This window comes from Pangasianodon hypophthalmus, chromosome 2 (genome assembly GCF_027358585.1).
Source record: "Pangasianodon hypophthalmus isolate fPanHyp1 chromosome 2, fPanHyp1.pri, whole genome shotgun sequence".
Taxonomy (NCBI): domain Eukaryota; kingdom Metazoa; phylum Chordata; class Actinopteri; order Siluriformes; family Pangasiidae; genus Pangasianodon; species Pangasianodon hypophthalmus.
In genome coordinates, this window is record NC_069711.1 from 21941453 (window position 1) to 21955158 (window position 13706).

General features: G+C 39.8%; 1 protein-coding gene across 26 annotated transcripts in view; it reads left to right on the forward strand.

Annotated features, from left to right (window-relative positions):
• Positions 1–13706, forward strand: part of dock7 (dedicator of cytokinesis 7) — a 63520-nt gene that overhangs the window by 47713 nt on the left and 2101 nt on the right. For 12 of the 26 annotated variants that reach the window (XM_053230669.1, XM_053230653.1, XM_053230659.1 and 9 more), the window contains 16 exons: positions 2061–2114; positions 2429–2525; positions 2613–2747; positions 2846–2998; positions 3081–3239; positions 3697–3797; positions 3946–4138; positions 4222–4365; positions 4719–4850; positions 6708–6722; positions 9643–9768; positions 10574–10663; positions 11678–11914; positions 12007–12150; positions 12981–13087; positions 13223–13390. In XM_053230669.1, coding sequence (XP_053086644.1) covers positions 2061–2114; positions 2429–2525; positions 2613–2747; positions 2846–2998; positions 3081–3239; positions 3697–3797; positions 3946–4138; positions 4222–4365; positions 4719–4850; positions 6708–6722; positions 9643–9768; positions 10574–10663; positions 11678–11914; positions 12007–12150; positions 12981–13087; positions 13223–13390 — 2055 coding nt within the window. Of the gene's footprint in view, positions 1–2060; positions 2115–2428; positions 2526–2612; positions 2748–2845; positions 2999–3080; positions 3240–3696; positions 3798–3945; positions 4139–4221; positions 4366–4718; positions 4851–6707; positions 6723–9633; positions 9769–10573; positions 10664–11677; positions 11915–12006; positions 12151–12980; positions 13088–13222; positions 13391–13706 lie in introns of all 26 variants that reach the window. The other 14 variants (XM_053230676.1, XM_053230679.1, XM_053230682.1 and 11 more) reach the window with 3 other exon arrangements.

Consider the following 13706-nt stretch of genomic DNA (forward strand, 5'->3'; position numbering starts at 1 on the left):
CCGCCCCCTCTCTCCCTGCCCCCTCGCTCTTCTTGCCTCATGCTTAAAGTGCTCTGGTTGAAGCTGGACTGCTGTGTCTTTGTAACTGGGATTGCTCTGTGATGGTGTGTGTGTGTGTGTGTTTGTGTGTGTGCGCTTGGGAAGGAAAAGGGTGGCTGCTTGGGTGGTGTGATTCAGTCATTTTTCCACATTATAGCAAGCAACATTATACAGTGACCACTGTTATACACTGATACTCAGTCAAACTAGGACTGTCTTGTGAACAGGAGATTTATTGTATAAAAGTCTGAACATACACTATTTAACTATTGTTGTTAGTTATAATAATGAAGGAACCCAAAGCTCTAAATGTTTTGTGCTATAAATTAAATTACTCTATTTTCTGTGTAGAATTTTGCTCTCAACTGATTGATATTTGATTCTTCTGCAGTTTGTTCTGCAAGAAATCTGCCATAAAAAGACTGTAGTGTTTTTTTGGTGAAGTGTCCCTTAAAAAAAGATCTACTGCATTATTTTATCCTGAGAAGTTTAATGTCATGGCAGTTTTTTAGATACTTTATTTTGTGTAACATTATAAACAGTGATGAGGTCCTCAGCATTCGGTCACACATTCCAGTTAAAGTGCAAAATCTAAAGCTTCGACTGTACAAATTTCCTGGAATCGGGAAAGCCGTAATCAGCAGGCATACTTTAGTGGTGGGTGAGAAAACTGACTTCCTTAAGTTTATTTATACAGTGTTTTTGATAATAGGGATTTGCAGCAAAAAAAAAAAAAAAGGCTTTACAGAAACCAAGGCCTAGATCTAGATCGCTAATGAGCAAGCCAGATGCGACAGTGACAAGAAACAACTCACTCAGCATGAGGAGGAAACTTTGAGGAACCAGATTTAAAGGGGAAGCCACCCTCTTCTGGGTGACACTGGATAGTGTGATTATAAATCATTACAGTAAAAAAGGAAACGGTATAAAACAGCCAAACTGTATGTGTATAGAATTGATCATTAATTTATACCACAGTGCTGTTGAATTCTTGAATCTGATTGGTCCGAAGGCGTTGATTCGTTTTCTGTAGCAGATCTGACAGTAGTGCTGGCTGTAATAATAATAATAATAACAATAATAATAATAATGTGCTTGTTCTAATACATTGTTGTTTCTATAGTAACAAATTACACAGGGACTTGTATTGTGGACACTCCACATAAATGGATTTAGAAGTGTGTTGTCAGTGCTTTGTAACCGTCTGAGGTAAAGCTTCAGACACAGGAAAGTCTTCAGGACAGACAGCTTTGCACATTAAAAACCTGCAGTATTTTTATCTTAATAACTTCAAGAAAGAAAGAGAGGCTGGTGTGGGAACGACAGTTTATAGCTGCTATAATGTAAGTGATATGAACTGATTTGAATTGAAAATTGAATTGAAAAATTGAAAGTATCTATACATGGAGAAAATGTGTGCTATGCTCTTCATTAATACATAAACAAATGTTGCTCTTGGCAAATTGCTGTGGTATAAAGTGAATGAAACACTTCAGGACATGCTTTTATTGGAAAATGATAAACTTCAGGGTGGCAACAGTAACACCGCCTCACTTTTTTCTGTAACAGCACGTCCGGTCATGTTATATTCATTACATAATTATGGTTAGAGCTTGTGATTTTAGGCTATTTTTTCACAAAGCCTTACTTTGAATCTTGAATTTCTGCTTAGATAAGTGACTAAACTGTCTTTGTTTCTCCCTTTTCTTAACATGTGCCCATGTGTTATACTAACTGTAGTCTACCTGCATCACTAACCCCAGATTCTTTATTCAAAGCCAGTGTGAATTGCTGGACTCCAAATCCAGCTTCCACATGTGCAGAGTATAGACTATTGATTTTTTTTCCCTGCAAACCCTACCCTACCCCCGTATCCATGGTCCACTTATTTGTGCTTTTTATGGACGCCTCCTGCACTAGGGGTGATTGGTTGGTTGCTGGCTCTCCCCTCGCTGTGTTGCAACAATTATGCTGTTGAAGTTTGTGTATGGCTTGTTTTGAATGAGCGGTGTGCTGTGCAGGTTTAAGGAAAGCCTTCAGCGCAGTAGGAGGAGCCATGATGCCTTGATAGATAGGTTTGTAAGCTTAGATAAATCTATACAAGTCCTCATAAACCATCTCCTTCCCCTTAGGCCCATTGTACACCCGTTACAATGGAAGATGCCTGAGCAGTCTTTTGTATCTGCATTACCTTGAATCACCTGTGCTCAGTTTGTGAGCAATAAGTATGTCTTTAGTGTCATTGGATCTGTATACAGAGTGACACATCCTCTGTGTACATGACCTTGAATGCTTGTGCAGGATGTTTTAGCATTCACGGGGTCCTTGCCTTTCTCACACACTGCATAAAACAATTCTGAATGTGTTCTCTGTTTTCGCCCTTTTGCAGAACCAGGGCAGAGCTGGAACATGAGGCACTAATAGACGGCAATCTGGCAACCGAGGCCAACCTCATCATTCTTGACACTCTGGAAATCATAGTGCAGGTAAATATTTAAAGCACAAAAAGCTAGATTTACAATCCTAATTTGGTGAGCTGTAATCTTTACAAGTAATGATTATGCTCTGTATAGACTGTATCTGTGACCGAGTCGAAGGAGAGCATTCTGGGAGGTGTCCTCAAAGTCCTGCTTCACAGTATGGCATGCAACCAGAGTGCCCTCTATCTTCAGCACTGCTTCGCGACACAGAGAGCTCTCGTCTCAAAGGTGAGCACAGGTTTAGTCATAAAACGCGTGTGATGGTATAAACACCAGTGTGCATGCTACTATTTCTCTGGTGATTGGTGTGTTATGTGTGTTTTTAGTTCCCAGAGCTGCTGTTTGAGGAGGAGACAGAGCAGTGTGCTGATCTGTGTCTGCGTCTGCTGAGGAACTGCAGCAGTAGCATTGGCACCATTAGGTCACACGCAAGCGCCTCACTTTACCTGCTAATGAGACAGAACTTTGAGATTGGAAACGTGAGTGCACAACAACTCGAGAAATTATTCAAGGTTGTGCCTGAACCTCACTAAATGATATGAATCTCTCTATGTCCTGCAGAACTTTGCCAGAGTGAAAATGCAGGTGACCATGTCTCTGTCGTCTCTGGTTGGCACGTCTCAGAACTTTAACGAGGAGTTCCTGAGACGCTCGCTCAAAACCATCCTGACCTATGCTGAGGAGGACCTGGAGCTCCGAGAGACCACATTCCCTGACCAGGTGTCAAAAGCCAGACTTCAAGCTTTGGCTAAAGATAGTAGTAGTACTTTTTTGTCAATAAATTTGCAAAAATGGTGTTCAGAAGTTTTTCTTGTTGGACACCAGTGGACAAAAGTGTGTTACACATGGTGGTGTGAATATCCAAACAAATTAAAAAAAAAAACTTCAAGATTCTGAAAAGTAGTCAGAAAAATGTATAATAGGTATCATGCACTCCATTGGCCAAGTGGGAACTGCCACCCATTTGACCCCACAGACCAAAAAAAAAAAAAGACGCATATTCTTGAAAATACACCTCTGAAATTAATTAGTACTTTTATGGAGATGTTAGAATTATAATCCAGATCCACACCCTTTTTTACATTTCTAAACTTTATTATGAAACAACAGAAGTAATAATGTAATGCAATATTAATGAAAAAATGTCTCATGAATAATATGCTTTTGTGCGTTTTAGGTTCAGGACCTGGTGTTTAACCTGCATATGATTTTGTCAGACACAGTAAAGATGAAGGAACATCAAGAGGATCCAGAGATGCTTATTGATCTGATGTACAGGTCGGATTACTGGCTTTCTTTGCGCTTCATTTTGATACTAAATTTGTTCAGTTCTGTGGAGAAGCTTCAAATTCTGGGAGTTTCATTTGAAATATATGCAAATAACCATGTTGGCCATAATGCAAATGTAAAAACATGTGTGTAACAGAATTGCTAAGGGTTATCAGACGTCCCCGGATTTAAGACTGACCTGGCTACAGAACATGGCAGGGAAGCACTCGGAGAGGAATAACCACGCAGAGGCGGCTCAGTGTCTTGTCCACAGCGCTGCCCTGGTAGCTGAATATCTCAGCATGCTGGAGGATCGCAAGTACCTGCCTGTGGGCTGTGTCACCTTCCAGGTACTTTATCTGACCTGAGCGGTCCTTCCACATTTCTGCAAACGAATGGTTTTATTAGTGGTTTTCCCTCTGTTCTGCAACAGAATATCTCCTCCAACGTACTGGAGGAGTCTGCTGTATCTGATGATGTCGTGTCTCCGGATGAGGAGGGTATCTGCTCGGGGAAATATTTCACAGAAGCCGGGCTGGTGGGGTTGTTGGAGCAGGCTGCTGCCTCCTTCTCTATGGTGAGGAAGTGCACTTCACAAAGAACTTTTAGGCTTGCATTCATACTTGCCATTTTTTTGTCTCTCAAATGCCAGTGCATGTTTTATATGTAGTCCTATGAGAATAAAAAAAGCAATAGTAGCAGGGCTGTATAGGTAACTCCACAGAACAATCAGGATAAATCCATAGCAGATTTTTGATAATGAATGTGGTGCTGTTTGTTAAATGATAGAGTGATGACTATCAGGATGCTCTCTAGGAATTTTTGTTCTCAGTAACCAACGTAGTACACAGTATTCTGTATCCTGCGTTGTGTGAACACTTTATTGGTGATCATTAGTTCAGTGATCTTGATTTCACTCTCCGTCTGCAGGCTGGCATGTACGAGGCTGTGAACGAAGTCTACAAGGTACTCATCCCTATTCATGAAGCTAACAGGGATGCCAAGAAGCTGGCCACCATTCATGGTAAACTGCAGGAGGCCTTTGGCAAAATAGTGCACCAGGTAAATGCTCACACTGTTTGGTAGCAGTGCTATCCTGTAAAAGTCAGGTCATTGTACTCGCTGGCCATTTCAGTTTAAAACAACAGGACTTTGCTTTCAAATATCAAAACATCTCACCAAGTCAATGTCAATGTAGAAATGAAGTCATGTTTATTTAGTCGTATGTACTCACTCATGCTTGCACACATGTTCGTACTGTCATCTACACATTTAACGTTGTACATAATGTCTTACATGATGCAACACGTAAATATGTTTTTATATTAGTCCACTAAACTGTGTTTTTGTGTGTAGGGTTATTGCATACTTGTACACTGTTTAAACTGGGCAGATGTTCATTCTTGCATGGAGATGTCCTGTGAAAGCACATTCATATGCCTGTCTGTTCCACCAGCACACACAGCAGGTGTTAACACACTCAGTGTCAGCTCCAGAGTGACTATGCAAGGGGCTCTGCATGTGTTGGGACAGAATCATGGTTTCCCATGAGATGATGGAAGTCCATTAGGCTTGCATGCTTATGGGGTTATAAATGATATGTACCATAGCAGGGGTGGACAAATGATAGATTTATTAGCTAACCCATTCAGCCCACTCAGGAAGTGGAAACTCCAGTCTGCTCGCTTTGTTGCGGTTGCCCAGAAACCTAATTAACTAGGCTAAAAAGTGGTGAGCAACGTGAAATACAGACGTGAACCGTACAGTCTATGACTATGTAACCATAGTTATTGTCCTCTACTGATACCGTTTCTAATGTGGCACATTATTTAATGTTATTTATGAAATGTTTGTGACCTTGAACGAAAAGTCAGAAAGTTGTTGGCGAACATCTCAGTAATGAAATACAACGTTCCTTTTCCTGTTTCACAAGTAAAATCATTGTTGAGCCTGTCTAGCTTTATTTTCTCTCGATATCTTTAACTGTGAGATGGCGTATCGTGCGTAATATGACGGCTTTGCGCTGCAGTTTATTTTGATTGGTTTCGTAAATCTTTCCACATAGCAGTATATTATTGGTTCTCATAAGATTCTCTAAGTCATCTAAGCGCCTTAATGCATCAGCCTCGTAAAAACTATTCTGTATGTTCCTAGTGCAGCAAGTGGTGAGTTTCAGAAGCTTGCACTGTAGGTCTGAGCACTGACCTGTGTAGAAGAGCGGGGAAAAAAACCATATTTAATCACTTTCTAATTATATCATCTTCCTTAACATTATTTGTAAAGTGTTGGATTTGACACTTCACTGTAGACCTATTTAGTATTTTTTAGGTCAAAATTTCACCAAAAAAAAAAAAAAAAAAAGGTTTCCAAAAAAAGAGAAAGTGCCTTTCTCAACCAAAACTTTTGGCATCCCAAAAAAAAAAAAGTTAGCTGGTGGTTAATAAATATATGCTTGTTAGCTATGTTGAACGTGTACTGTTAGATTTCGTACTATAAACTCAAAATATCTTGCATAAACCTTAACAGAACACAAGGCAGGTCTGGTACGATAGTAAACGTCACTGGATATTGTGGCATTGTTATATCACATAGAGATGATTAAATCATTATCACACAAGCCTAATACAAACCAAACGACAACTTTCATTTTGTAAAAGTTATTAAGATGTAGGGTTTATTTTCTTTCTGGGCAACTATGAATTTAAAAAAAAAACTAAGAGCCTGGAGCCAAAATCTGCTTGTCCTGGGCACCCAGGCTAGTGATTTGTCCACCCTGAATAGTGCATGCAGTGTTCTGAAGGTTCTATGGGAAAGAATAGTGGCTTCCCATAGTGGTGAGGGAGTCCTGCTGAGCTTATAGAGGGTGTGACTGTGACTTGTGTGTGTGTTGATTTGTCCTATATTCTTTCTGTCACACAGAGCACTGGCTGGGAGGTAGGTGGTGAACCTCATGCTTAATGCTTGACCCACATGTGCAAGCGGTGGGCATTGATCCTGGCTCTCTCTGCTGTGAAATCGATCCATTAACCTTTTTATTGATGTCTTGTTCTTTTTTTTTTTGTACTCAGTCCATCCCTCCATCTCTTTCTGTCTTTCTCTTTTCCTTGTTTTTCTCTCTCACTCCCTTTTTTTTCTTCTGAACAGAAGCAGTGTTAACATTGCTTGTTTCAGCAGGCCACATGCATGGGAGCCAGTGTGTGACACTAATGACGAACTGTCGATGAATGCATCACTTCATTTGCCTCATCTCTCTCTCCCTCACACTTTCTGTCTTTCATCAGCACTGGCATCGATGTGACCTCACTACAGTCATCCTAAAGCACAGGGTTCGATTTATGCCTGCCTATGCAACACTGAAAATTAGGAACAATGTCAAATTCATGTTTTTTTTTTTTTTTTTCCTTCTGTGGAAGAATGTCACCACAAAGATTACTCTGTGGTCCATTGTGACATTTTTGGATCTTTTCACTGACCATCATTCTTTATTTAGAACTAAATCGACCCCTGAGTATTGATTTCTGTTTGTGTGTGAATTGCTATTAATACATCATGTCTCTCATGGTTCTCTGCATGACTCCTTGACAGTTTGGCACGATACTGTCTCCTCATTTAACAGGAATTTGGACTGTTCCTGAATCCCATCCCGTGCTCACCCAACCCTTCCTGCTTGCTTTTTTCCTTGATCCCACGCTCTACCCTGCATCCTGCATGTGTCCTGTTTTTGGGATTTTTTGTATTCTCTATTTATTTTTTTAAGTAATAGTTGAGTTTTAAGTATTATTGCTGTTTTGCTTTCTGTTTTTATTTGTCTTTCCAAGACGTTCATGGTTCCCTGAATAAAATATGTTCTGTTCTCTCCTTTTTTTTTTTTTTTTTTTATCCCCCCTCTCCCCCGGTTGGTGATCCCTCCTCTTCCCACTTTAATTATAATGTCTTGTGGTAAGTTCCTAGTTTGAGGCTTCATTTCTGTTACTTTAATAGTGAGACGACTGACTGAGGAACCAGATAGCTGACCTTTCATGTTTTTTTTGCCATGTTGATTGATCTATCTAAGCAGAAAGGAGTTTATGATGTGTGATTTCCTCCACTGGAAACATGTGATTTACAGAGTAAAGAGTAAATAAATCCTGTATTTCAGAGTGGAATTTTAATATTTGAATTTGAATAATAGTAGTAACTTGATGACCTGCTGATATTTATGTGGTGGCATGGGAAAACCTTTCAGATGTTGACATTTATATATCTATATATAGTTCACTATATACTGTATAGTTCTGCAAATGGCAGACTTTCCTGAACTGAAAATTCTCAAATACAGACTTTATTTGTTAAACTGGCTCCTTACCCAGCATTATCTTTGCAGAATAGTCTAGACATTTCCACATAGTTTTTGGTGAAATATATTTATTGTTTTTTTTCCACTGCAAATCTGTAACACCTAAGCATGCTGTCCCACTGCCTTGTTCCCCCGTATCTGTCCTCTCCAGCATCACTTCCCACACTTACTGTCTCTCCACATGCTACAGTCTGAAGGTTCAGTTCATTTATATTACAGAGATGTTCTTAATACAGCCTATTCCACTATACCGTCTGACTCCTCTCTGTCTCCTTCCCTGCACTGGTACTCAGTACACTCTGTATGGTTCAGTGTTTTAAAGGCTACTCTGATATCAATATTTTGAGAGTTAGGTTAACCTAACTGTTCTCAAGCTGTATTGATGGATGTATTGGACATTGACATGCATGTCTTTGCCAGTTGAAAAAAGTTGGGAGAAGTCAATAAGGCTGGCAGATAAAGCCAGTGTATATACTTCATTTGTTTGTGTATTGAAATGCAATTTCTGGTCGTCAGCTACTAATTCAATCGCTAATTCAGTCCCTGACGCATTTGTTTTTACCTTAACTCCATGTTTAGCAAATTTCTAATGGAAAAATAGAGCTCATTGCTGTTTGTATTTAAACGTGCTGTGAAACTAGCTGAGTAGTTAGTGATTTTACTTAACACAGGTTAGCTAAATTACGTAACATTCAGTAATGTCAGCTAGCAAAAAAAAACCTCTCCACCGCCTCCCACTTCTTATACAGCAATGTCAAATCGAGAAATACTTACATATCGTAATACCATAACATTTTAGTAGCAAATACATGATTTTTTTTTTTTTTTTGTATTTATTTGTTTGTATGTTTAGGTGCATCTCATTTCTCATGGTAAACCAGCCACCACTAGTAATCAGTACTTTCAAGTGCAAAATAAGCTTTGCTAAGGGTGTTACACGAGCACACGAACACAAGAACGAACCCACCCACTGATGAACCCTGTAACTAAATAAAGATTATTACATGAAGGTTAACTATATAAAATTTAAGATTTAACTATAATAAGAATGAATAAAGCATGCCTGTATAGGGACTAACAGATAAACATTAGATGACTGTATTTTATTAATTCTAAATCTCCTCCTTTCTACTACCTGTAACAGTTTCTTATGATACATTATACAGGTCTATACTGTACTGATTTGCTGTGTGTGGAAGCCTCACTGTGTGCATATGTTTCTGCTCCTTATTGCATTAAATTTACCAGACAGCGTTTATCTTGCATGTTTACCAGGTCTGATAACTTGGTGCCAAGTCAACATGAACTTTTTCCCTCTCATTCAAGTTCACCTTACACTGGCCATGGCCCAGGGTTTACTAGAGTTCAGCTTATAATATCATAAAGATCATAGTTTAGAGATATGATGGTTAAGTGATGAAGTGAAATGGTTGATAACGATGTCTATAGTAAGAGTAGAGATAGAATTGTGCAAAGCTGATTTATTTCTGTTTGCTGAATTTGTTGCAGGATGGAAAGCGCATGTTTGGTACTTACTTCAGAGTTGGATTTTATGGTTCTAAATTTGGTGACTTGGACGAGCAGGAGTTTGTGTACAAAGAGCCGGCCATCACCAAGCTGGCTGAAATCTCACATCGGCTTGAGGTACATGATCGCTGGAAGCTCCTCACTTATCTCTGTGTGTTCTCTTTAATGGGTGCGTGACCTGGTAGTTTCATATAGGTTCACAAACTCAGGGTCGTGACCCCACTTGCAGTTGCCTGAGATGTGGCTGGAGGTGGAAATTCTTTTCCAGCTGTTACTTACAATGTAGAAAAATGCATATAAATTGATTTATGGAATATTTTGTAATAATTATGTGATCTTATAGTAATGCATGTTTATAAGGCTGCTATGCTGTCGGTATAAAATGGTCTTTAATCTCCTGAAAATACTATGTGAAATGCAAAGCGTGGACCAGAGTAACTCGACAAACCCAGCCATTTGCTTGCGTTTATTTATGGGACGCAGGGTTTAGTGCTCTTGTATTCATCAAATCATAGTAGTGATCTAGGTTGGATGGAACAGTCAAGGTGAAGTGAGCACTTTTGACTAAATCTCCTGAGCTTAATAAGCTGTAGTGCGGTGCACGATCCCAGTCCTCTCATTACAGGCAGTAAGTGCAGAACGCCTGCAGTTGTGGACTCTTCCACACAATGATTCTTAAAAATATTGTTAAATGTTCAAATATAAAGAACTCATGTTCCATCTTTCCTTCTTTGATGTATAACACTTAAAATCGATGTTATTGTTTAAATAAGAAAGTCATTTTCAGTATTGTGCGCTTATTTTCAGTAATGTGCTGTGAATGTTGGCAAGAATTTTGGGCGCGTATAATGAGGTCACTGGTCAAAAAGGTTTTAAGAAGCGCTGTATTACACTGTCCCATAGACTTTGTTCTCATTTTTAGGGTTTCTATGGGGAGAGATTTGGGGAGGATCAAGTTGAAGTCATTAAGGACTCGAATCCAGTGGACAAATGTAAACTGGATCCAAATAAGGTATGTTTGTCGTGTGTATCAACACCTTTATGGTCAAGGTGCAGTAGCATTATTATACAGGTGAGTGCAGATGTTTGCATACCGTTAGAACCTGTGTATCCACTGAACAGCCTTTGCATCCCTCTCCTGATAACACTTACATAAGTGTGCTATAACTAGGCTAGATGTTGTACACTGTCTTCTGCGAATCAGGTGTAATGACTGACGCAAAACCTTGACTTTTGGCTCTTTTTAAACTATTAGCTAAACTATTTTTAAACTATTTTGACATCCAGTGGGATCAATGAAATTGAGTGGTATCTGGAACAGTCAGTTGGGTTCTTCCCTTTTTTTTTTTTTTTTTAAATTACTGAGATCGAGGCCTGATATAAAGTAGGGGGTAGCACCTCTCTGTCGAAAGCCTCCTCATACATGTCCTTTAATAGGGGAGTTAATTCTGAACAATAACATTTAAAGAATTTGGCTGGAACCCCGTCAGGTCCTGGAGCCTTTCCTATTGGAAGATTTATCATCACTTCATCCTCTGGTATGGGAGAGACCAAGAGCTTACTTTGATTCTCATTAAGAACAGGAATATAAGGTCCTCCGAGGAAGTTTTTCATTTCTACCTCAGAAGAGCTGCTGCAAGAAGTATAAAGATTCAGGTAGAGCTCCCTGAATGCAGCATTTATATCCATGGCTTTTGTTACAAGGCTTCTTCCAGGGGATTGATCAAGAAACCAAATCAATTTGGTTTCTAAATATATCTTTAAATGTTGTTATGTAACAGTGCAGAATTAAATCTCCATCTGTATGTTCTTGTAGTAGTGTCAACAGGTGTATGATCCAAGAAGAGTAGTATTATTTTTTTAACAAGTACTAATAAGAATGATTTTTTTGTTCAAACATTGTTTTTGTGTATTTATTTTATCCAATCATTTTTATGAAGGGTGCCAATAATTCTAGAGTGCACTGTATATTAGTGCATATACATACGCAAACCTACATGTGAAATGACTGATGCGTTTGTTACAGGCTTTCATTCAGATCACTTATGTGGAACCGTACTTCGACACATACGAGATGAAGGACCGCATCACGTATTTTGACAAGAACTACAACCTGCGCCGCTTTGTTTACTGCACGCCGTTCACGCTAGATGGCCGCGCACACGGAGACCTGCACGAGCAGTACAAACGCAAGACCATTCTCACCACCAGCCACGCCTTTCCCTACATCAAAACCCGCATCAACATCATTCACAAGGAGGAGGTAGAACCTGAGTACAACCCTGCTGTCTACCCTGTAGAACCCTGTCCCTTTTAGCTTTACGTTTCATTTCTCTTCTTCTCCGCTGCGCTCAGATCATCTCCATGCCCATTGAGGTGGCCATTGAGGACATGCAGAAGAAGACACAGGAACTGGCCTTCGCTACTCACCAGGATCCAGCTGATGCCAAGATGTTACAGATGGTGCTGCAGGGGTCTGTGGGCACCACAGTCAACCAGGTGATTATATACATTCACATCGGCATGGCATCAGTCATTTTCCATCCAGTAGAAACAGTATGTGTTAGTAAGCTCTACCAGTGGGGAAAAATACAACAGCTACTTCTACTTCGAATAGTCCTTGTGCATGTCACTGAAACATGGGGATGGGGACAGTCAAACTGGATTGATTATATACATATATGTATAATACAGTTTACTTAAGAAAGTGACATGACTGTTAACCATGAGGGAGTAATGAGTAGTATTACTGTACATACACTTAATACATAATCAGAATACTGTAAAATATGATGATTATAAATAAAGTTTAATACAGTGCAAGTACCCCTCATTGCGGAACAGAAAGTCCATGGGGTGAAGTGGGACCTGATCTAGCTCCGCCTACCTGGACAGTGTTGAACCAAAGGTCCAGGGGTTGGAGGCAACTCAGCGTGTTGTTTCGTGTTGTACAGCTTGGTCTGGCGTAGAGGTTAGGGGTAGGGGGTTAGGGGTAGGGGGTTAGGGGTAGGGGGGTTAGAGGTTAGGTTTATAGGGGCAGTCAGATCAGATCCAGCTCCACCCCCTGGACTTTTGGTTCTGCAGTGAAGGATCTCTTGTACAATGTAGTTTACACTTCACTCACATGCGCAATGAGAAATGAAATAACAGCAGGGCAGGCAGGGTCAAACTGCTGTGGTTTAAGAAGAATAAAACCGGTCAGGATCTGCTGTAACTTCGTGGTAGAGCAGTAACTCACTTTGGGCCAAATCTCACATCCTGTCATTGTTTATTTTCTTATACCAGCACAACTAGCTGTAATGTACTGACTTTATGTACATTTTATCCAGGGTCCTCTTGAGGTCGCTCAGGTCTTCCTGTCTGAAATTCCAAGTGATCCTAAACTCTACAGACACCACAACAAGCTGAGACTCTGCTTTAAAGACTTCACCAAGCGGTATAAAGACTAAATCTCTGACATGAATCGAACTTTAAATTCTACAGAATCAATCCAGGGAACAAATGCATCTATTGGGTTTTTTCTTTTTGTGTAATTTAAGCGAACCCCATTGTTCTATTTGTTCATTATTAGGTGTGAAGACGCCCTCCGCAAAAATAAGAGTTTGATAGGTCCTGACCAAAAGGAATATCAGCGGGAGCTGGAGAGAAATTACCACAGGTTGAAGGAGGCTCTTCAGCCGCTCATTAACAGGAAGATCCCACAGCTCTACAAACCTGTGCTCCAGGTCAACTCTCACAGGTTAGAGAACCAAACCTAAGAATATTTAAGACTTGTTGAAGAAAGCGGAAGGTGTAATATTAGATTGCTATAGAAAGATGGGCTTCTTAGAAGGAAGTCAGGAGAGAGGGGGGAAAAAAGATTCCATATCTCAGCCAATTTCAGTGTGAACTCAGTTTGAACAGTTTGATGCTAAGTCAGGGTGTAAAGTCTGTCTTAAAGCACAAAAATGGTGATATGTTGCTAGCTTAACAAAAGTTCTGCATTGATTTTGAGTTTCAGCAGCAAGTAAAGTGATCAGAGGTCAAAGCAGTCCAACACAGACAGTTTTAAGCAT